The following is an 8,111-nucleotide window of genomic DNA, read 5'->3' as shown; positions in this document are numbered from 1 at the left end:
AAGCTGATCAGGCGGAATGAAGAGTAATTAAAACCTATAAATTATCTTCCGCAGCCCTTCTCGAGGCGTCTCCTGCAGGCGAGATAAGGCGTCGAGACCCTATTTACGGAGCTGAAAGGGACCGCGGCGCACAAAAGCTACGCGGCTAAATAGGATATTGATAGTGTCCTAATTAGAATTTAATTAAGTACCCACGCTCGCTTGCGGGATAAAGATTTCAATTTTGCGAACTTAAATATAAATAAAATCCCACCCCCATTTCGGGGAGAAAAAGGTGGGGCACCGGGAGATTTCGGGGAGCCCTTGGGTGTATAACTGAAGAGGACCGGGTAGACTCCAAGGTGGGGTTGGGGGGCAGCTTGGGAGGGTTGGGGAGATCACCGCAGGCCTGCTTTGCGCAGCGCTTCTGAAAATGGTTCCGGACCCAGGCCGCAGGTCAGGTATAACCAGGATCTGCGAGAACCCCGAGTATAGAGTTAGTATGGGAAGACCCTCGGCCGTCCGGAAGATCCAGCCAGCAATCCGAACTCTCGCTCTCTACCAGCTCCTCTGAGGAACTTCGGCCCCTGCGGTGGTTCGGCCTTTTGCGGTTTTCGTTTTATTTTCCTCCTAACCCTCCGTGACTTTTCAGGGGCACAGGGGAGTTATTTTGTATTATCCTATAAGACAGTATCCCCAGAGACCCTTTCTCCGACGTCCCAGTTGAGGATGGCAGTCAGGGAGAACAGGTTCACTGGAGGTCCAAGCTAACATCCGGAAGAAGGCCCAATTGCCCAAGCCTTTCTCGCCACTCTCCAGTACAGCAGGCTTCAGGACACAGTCTGAGCCTGGCCCTCCAAAACAGCTGGACAGTCAAACCCTGCCGGTGTCCAGCCCCTCACCTCCCCCCACCCCATCCTTAGCGACGGGGAAACTTTTAGGGTGTCTCGACCAGGAAACAGCGAAAAAGAGCCCAGCGCAATGGAGGCGGGTCTCCGTGAACGTGGAATTGGCATGAGCCTCCGTGCTCCCCCAAAGCTTGGGAAGAACACGCAGGGCTAGAGCCAGAGGCCTCCAAGGAGTCGGGAACAATTCCAGAGAAATCTGGGCAACCGGGGTAAACTTGTCCACATCGTCAACTGGCTAGGGCAAACACTTAGGGTGCCGTACTTTAATTTGTTTGATTTCACTTTGCAGGAAAATCTAACCGGAGGTTGCCGTGAACCCAAAAGCCGTGCCCCGCGTACATCCGCACTCGGACTTGTTCAGCCCAGGGGCCCTCCCAGGACATCTCCACGATGCCCGGATGGCTTCAACTCCGGCGGCCAGCGGAAAAAACAGGCGCCCGGCGCGACCGGCGCTCGGGCTCTCTCGCGCCCTCTGGGCTTGGCTTAATGGCGCCAGGACAGCTCCCGGGGGTTGTCGAAGGTCCGGACAGGGTAGCACAGAGTACGAATACTCCGGAAAGGACAAGCAATGCAGCTGGCCGGCATGCACTGCAAAATCTACAAACAGCCGGTGCTAGCTAGGCGCAGCTGGCCTCCGGAGTTTGCTATTTAAGAAAAAAATAAACGGCTTCTCTGAAAGTAACCAACTCAAGGTCTATTTCACATCTCCGACCCTCTTCGTCTCACCCCTCTCCCTTTACACACACACACACACACACACACACACGTACACACACGTGACAACATTTCACCCTTCATAACAAGAAAAAGAAAATAAAAGGCTGAGTTTCTTAGGCATAGGGATGTACAAGAGCCGAGGCCCTTGCCTCCTGACCCTGTGCCCGGCGCACACGCACCCATAATCCTGCATTTCTCCAACAAGTTGTTTATGGAGTTGCTTCTCTATTTGCCTACACCCCGAAATCCACCCCCTCCCTGGTCTCTCCTTTGCCCCTTCCTCGGTCCTGCCTTGAAAGAGGGGGAGGGGCTCGGGCGCGGGTGGGGGAAGGCGGGCCGGAGGCTCTGGGCCCTCGCCGCGGCGCCCCCTCTCCGCCGGCGGCCGCCGCCCCCGGATTATTTATCCGCAAAGTCCCGCGCGCGCCCATTGGGCCGAGGCCCGGGTGTCAGCGCGAGTTCTGGCTCGCCATTGGCCCCGCACACGTGCGGCCTGACTCACGTGCTTCCGGTTTGAAGGCAAAAAGTGTGCCTGGGTGATTTTTTTTTTAAGCGAGAGAGTTTGTGCAAAGATCCGAGCTGTCAGAGATTTGAGAGAAAAAAAAAAAAAAAAAAAAGGCAGCCCCGGCGCTGGCGGAGACGCGCTCTCCCTGCAAAAAAAAGCAAAGGCGATTAAAGGCGCTGCCAGCCTCGCGCTCTGGGCACAGCTGAGCGTGACACTCGGGGAAGTCAAACCCCTCACTACTGCCTAGGAAGATGGCTAGACTTTAAAGACTATTTTTTCCCTTTAAGAAAAAAATTTATTGGAGCTTTTTTCTTTTTTCTTGCTTTCTTTTTTATTTTATTTTCTTTTTTTCCCCCCCTTTTTGGCCGTGGCTTACTCCCCATTTAAAACAAATCATTGAATCTGGTTGCAGAAAGAAAAAAAGAAATAGCCAAGTGTCTCCATATCTGGATGTCTACAAATTAGAGAGAGGGAGAGACAGCGAGATCTATCTGCTCGATAAGACCGAGCGATCCAGGCCAGACGCCTGGGCTTTTTTTCCTGCACCCGCCCCGTGCCTTCGCTGGGGCTTCGCCGGCCTCCTTCCTCCGCGCACCCCCACGGGCCGCTGGCAAAGTGGGGTGGGGAGCGAGGCGGGGGGGGCGGGGGCCGGCGCGGCGGCCGGGGCGGCGGGGCGGCCGAGCATGGAAGAACAGCAGCCGGAACCTAAAAGTCAGCGCGACTCGGGCCTCGGCGCGGCAGCGGTGGCAGCGGCCCCGGGCAGCCTGAGCCTGAGCCCCGGCGCCAGCGGCAGCAGCGGCAGCGATGGAGACAGCGTGCCGGTGTCCCCGCAGCCCGCGCCCCCCTCGCCGCCCGCGGCGCCTTGCCTGCCGCCCCTGGCCCACCACCCGCACCTCCCCCCGCACCCCCCGCCCCCGCCGCCGCCGCCGCCGCAGCATCTCGCGGCGCCTGCTCACCAGCCGCAGCCCGCGGCCCAGCTGCACCGCACCACCAACTTTTTCATCGACAACATCCTGAGGCCGGACTTCGGCTGCAAAAAGGAGCAGCCGCCGCCGCAGCTCCTGGTGGCGGCGGCGGCCGGAGGAGGCGCAGGAGGAGGCCGGGTCGAGCGTGACAGAGGCCAGACCGGCGCAGGTAGAGACCCTGTCCACCAGCTGGGCACGCGGGCGCCGGGCGCCGCCTCGCTCCTATGCGCTCCGGACGTAAACTGTGGCCCACCCGACGGCTCTCCGCCAGCAGCCGGCGGCGGTGCGGGTGCGTCTAAAGCCGGGAACCCGGCGGCGGCTGCGGCGGCGGCTGCTGTGGCCGCGGCGGCGGCGGCGGCGGCGGCGGCCAAGCCTTCGGACAGCGGCGGCGGTAGTGGAGGCGGCGTGGGGAGCCCCAGTGCGCAGGGTGCCAAGTACCCGGAGCATGGCAACCCTGCCATCCTGCTTATGGGCTCAGCCAACGGCGGGCCCGTAGTCAAAACTGACTCGCAGCAGCCTCTCGTATGGCCCGCTTGGGTGTACTGCACGCGCTACTCGGATCGCCCGTCCTCCGGTGAGTACCCAACCCCGGGCTGCGCCGTAACTTTTGGACCCGCGGACAGCCCCAGAACTCTTAGCTGCCGCCGTGCTGGGGAGAGCCGACCCGGCCTTGGGTGCTCTCTTCTCTCACGCCTGCTTTCTCCTCCTCACCTCGGTCCCAGTCACAGCCCGGTGTGCCCCCAGTTCTGCGCTCCTGGCCTCTGTGGCCACCACTCGAGAGGCTGGCTACAGCTCCTGGCACAGGAAGCTCGAGTCTCGATCCTTCGGTTTTGCACTCCGAGCCCCTCGGGCCTTCTTTGTGTATTACCTTTATTATTCTAAGAAAACACACACACACAATCAGCCATTGATTTTTCTTTCGGGGAGAGGCGGTGTTTAGAGCCGGCGGGAAGGTGGGCCTAGTGATCTGGGTCTGATATCCATCCTGCCAGCCTGGTCGTGCTGAGGCCGAGGAGGCAGGCTCAGATCAGAGAAATAATCGTCACCTTCTCTATATTTACAAACACAAACACCATCTCGATATTTTCTAAGGCCAGTTCATTTACAGAGAGATAGATTGGAGGGCACATAGAAAGAGAGGATAGCCTTTGATCGCTGTGCCTCTTCCCCAGGCCGGGTAAGCTAGAGTCTGACCCTGGGTGGGTAGAATCCAGGGAAAGATGATTGCCAGAACAATCGGTGCCTAGAGTCCCTGGCTCCTGGTTCCAGAGAGTTCACAGACAGTGGGAGCGGAGAGGAGACCGGTCAGGCTCTGGCTAGATCGCGGGGGCACGGGGCATGACTGGCAACCTCCCCGGCAGCTTCTCCGTGGCGCGGCTCGCACATCCTTTTCGGCCCTGCCCCTTCCTTCTTTCACTCCTTTCTTCCCCGTATCTGCCAGTTAGCAGATTCTTGCCAGCTGTAGATTGTTTTTCTAGACCTTCTTTGGTCTTTTCCCCGCTTGTCCCTCGCGCTTGGAAACCCCGAGGCCGAGAAACCTGCGCTGGGACAGCTCTAGGCCCCAGGAGAGGAGGCTGGGGCCTGCCCGCCTCCCGGGGCTGCAGTGGCCCTAGAGGCCCCGATGGGCGCGGCGAGGAGGGCGGCAGGGGTTCTGGCCTACAATTGCTGTTCCGGGCACCCAGGTTCGGTAGGAGGCCGGGCACAGCGTAGCCATGCGCCGCCGCTCGACTCCGGCTGGTGTCTAGCCTCCCCATGGTTGCCGGCCGGGCGCGGATCGATGCGCGCTATCAGCCCCCGCCATCTCGAGCCCCGTTATTGACACGTCGGGCTCCCTGAACCTCCGAAAAGCTGCTTTGATTGACTCGCCTGATGGATAGAGTGATTGAGCTGTCAGGCTGTGCGGCTCAGGCTGGCCAGGAGGCTACGATTTTATTACAAGTGTCCGTGCCTCTGCACACACGTACACAACAACACTCTTCACAAGGTCCGGGACGCACAACGCACAGCGGGGCCTTTCCGGAGATGGGCACATTTCCTGGGCCAACTCTGTTCGCTCAGCTAATTACTAATCTAAACTGAGGCTGTCCTTCCTCCCCACCCCACCTCTCAGTCCTCTCTGCACAGAGCTCAGCAGCGGGCCTTGCCTTTTGTTCTTGGCCGCTTTCCCTCTTACGTGCCTGGGGAGGCAGAGGACGGGCTCCTCCCAATCGGGCAGTTCAGGGAGGTGAACCTCAGCCCAGACCTGGGTCGCTGCAGTCAGCCAGGCCTGGACTCTTTTGTCATAGGACAGTTGGTGACCCCAGGCGCTGGCCTTCCCCGGGAGAGGGCAGCCCAGCTTGCCCCTCTGTTGCTAGGGTTGGAGATGCTGGTGAAGACCCTTCTTTCCAGACAGTTTCAGATATGAAAAGGCCCCACAAGGACTTAACTTGGCTCAGGAAGCTCCCATAACCAAGACAGGGCCCACCAAGTAAATGCCAGAAGGCTTGGGGCTGGGGCTGAGGAAACAGAGGTGCAGGCTTTGAAGGCTGCTTTCTCTTACCCTCTCCTCTCTCCAGGGCTGGTCCTCACAGCAGCTCTCTTTCCAGACTAGGTTTTGGGAGAGACCTCACCTTCTTGGGGGGGTTTGCTGGGGCCTCCTCCCATAACCATCATAGGGGCAAAGCACAGGTTTGTGTCCGTATTGTCCCTCCATGTCTCTCCCTCTGCCTGTATTTTGCTCATGAATGGGGAGGAGGATGGATGTAGTCCGCTTGCAAATGTCATAGATGGGCAGGGGAAGCAGATATGTTTTTGTTACACAGGGCTTTTCAGTCCTGAAACTGTAGCGTTCTGTTGAAAAAAGCCAGAAGGGAGACCTTGCCTGTACAACTAGGTGGGGGAATGGGGAGTCCTCTTTCTTACTGGCACCATCCAAGGGGAAAGGCAGAGAACCCTGGGGGCCAGGGTCATGTGGGTAAGGTGTGCAACTGGGTGAAAGCCTTGTTCCCCCTTCAGAGAATGGGAGGGTCAGTGTCTCCCTGGGCCCCTAAAAAGGCCTTCCTTTAGGCCAAAGAGAAAGGAGGAGCAGAGAGAGCATACACCGAAGACTTCAGATCTAGGAAGCCCCTCACAGCCCCTTCTCTATCCCCATATTTTCTAGGGTCAATTACTACAAGCAGATGGGGTCTTATCCCAAGTGCTGGGTGTAGGTGCACTTCTGGAGGAGTAAAGGAGGATTAGTTTGCAGGCTGGCAGTTCCCTCAGAGCACTCCTGCCCAGTGTCTTCGCTGGTCTTCGTTTGAGCCTCTTTTTATTCCAGGGCTGTGAAGACAGTAGACCCCTGACCTTCAACTCTGGGATCCACCGGATGGGGCTCCAAATGTCTCTCCATCTTAGATTATGGGATTTAAGCGTGGCGCGCGGCTCTCTGGTTCCGAATTGAAGGCGTGGGGTGCACGGACAAGCAGGGCCAGTTTTCCTCCGCGCCCCTTCTAGCCCCCCAGAAGGGAAGTCAGCGATCCCAACAGCCAGGCGATTGATCTCGGGGCCCGCGGGCGGGAGGGAGCCAGGGACTCAGCAGGGCCTCGGCTATGGCCCCGGAAGCGCGGGGCGCGATCCTCGCTCGGCTCCGCAATTCTCACGGCTTCCTCTGCCCTCTCCCCACCCCCCTCCCCTCTGCCCTTCGTCCCCACCCCACTCCCCCCACCACCCGGTCCTCTCCGCCGCTGCAGGTCCGCGCACCAGGAAGCTGAAGAAGAAGAAGAACGAGAAGGAGGACAAGCGGCCGCGGACGGCGTTCACGGCCGAGCAGCTGCAGAGACTCAAGGCGGAGTTCCAGGCGAACCGCTACATCACCGAGCAGCGGCGGCAGACCCTGGCCCAGGAGCTCAGCCTCAACGAGTCCCAGATCAAGATCTGGTTCCAGAACAAGCGCGCCAAGATCAAGAAAGCTACAGGCATCAAGAACGGCCTGGCGCTGCACCTCATGGCGCAGGGACTGTACAACCACTCGACCACCACGGTCCAGGACAAAGACGAGAGCGAGTAGCCGCCAGCCGGCTGGGGCCGCGCGGTCCGGCCGCCGCGCCCGCGCCCCCTCCTGGCATCGCCACCGCAGCCACCGCCGCCGACGCCTGGTCCCACGCCGGGGGAGAAAGAATCCGCGCGCAGGAGGGAGGGAGCAACAGGGAAGACAGATTCTCAGAATGGAGAGTCACGTTTGAACGAACCATTTTTAAAAAAGGGAGAAAGACTCGGACAGGTGCTATCGAAAAATAAGATCTATTCTCTATTCACAGTATAAGGGGCGGAAACTGCGAACTCCTTAAAGCTCTATCTAGCCAAACCGCTTACGACCTTGTATATATTTAATTTCAGGTAAGGAAAAGAAATATGTGTAGCGATCTCTATTTGCTGGACTTTTTATTAATCTCCTTTATTATTATTGTTATAATTATTATAATTATTATAATTATTTTATTCCCGACCTCCACCTCGCTGCCCCCGGCCCAGTTTCGTTTTCGTTGCCTTTTTCTTTTGAATGTTGTCGCTTCTCTGGTGCCTCCCGCCCCGCATCGCTGGCCCTCGTTTCTCTGGGACTTTTCTTTGTGTGCGTGAGAGTATGTTTTCCTCGCGTGTCTGCCCTTCGCCTCTCCCCCACCTCCCAAGCCCCTTCTGTCGGTCTGTCCGTCCTGCTCCCCTTTCGTTTTCCGGAGACTTGTTGAGAAATACGACCCCACAGACTGCGAGACTGAACCGCCGCTACAAGCCAAAGATTTTATTATGTTCAGAAACCTGTAGTCTGAAATAAAGTGTACACTGTGCTCACGAGCCGCTGGCGGCCCTCCTCCTTGCGGGCTCGGGAAGGGCGTGGGCGCAGGGCACAGGAGGGCCCGGTGCTCCCGCGCGCACCGTGATCTCACCGGGCGGCGAGCCCCGCGCGGCCGGCGGGCCTTCCGATCACCGCACAACGAATACCGGGGGGCAAGAGGAGCGCGCGGCGCTAGAGGCGGCCCAGTGCCGGGTAGGTCCGGGTCTGGAGGGTCCGGAGGCCCATGCCTG

At 58.7% G+C, this 8,111-nt stretch overlaps 1 protein-coding gene across 1 annotated transcript; it reads left to right on the top strand.

Moving 5' to 3' along the window:
* The first annotated feature begins 2,167 nt into the window (after positions 1–2,167).
* On the top strand, positions 2,168–7,873 carry EN1 (engrailed homeobox 1). The gene is made up of 2 exons (XM_032353852.1): positions 2,168–3,645; positions 6,782–7,873. The coding sequence occupies exons 1-2, from the start codon at positions 2,790–2,792 to the stop codon at positions 7,096–7,098; spliced, it is 1,173 nt and encodes a 390-aa protein (XP_032209743.1). The 5' UTR covers positions 2,168–2,789; the 3' UTR covers positions 7,099–7,873.
* Positions 7,874–8,111: the final 238 nt, after the last annotated feature.

This window comes from Mustela erminea, chromosome 8, assembly GCF_009829155.1.
Source record: "Mustela erminea isolate mMusErm1 chromosome 8, mMusErm1.Pri, whole genome shotgun sequence".
NCBI classification, from domain to species: domain Eukaryota; kingdom Metazoa; phylum Chordata; class Mammalia; order Carnivora; family Mustelidae; genus Mustela; species Mustela erminea.
Note: the sequence above shows the minus strand (reverse complement) of the source record. Positions and strands in the feature narration are given on the sequence as shown.

Bases quoted from the DNA above. Each gene is read 5' to 3' on its own strand.
- EN1 (XM_032353852.1), top strand. From the start codon at position 2,790: ATGGAAGAACAGCAGCCGGAACCTAAAAGTCAGCGCGACTCGGGCCTC. The intron at 3,646-6,781 runs GTGAGTACCCAA...CCGCCGCTGCAG, and splicing joins CTCGGATCGCCCGTCCTCCG to GTCCGCGCACCAGGAAGCTG.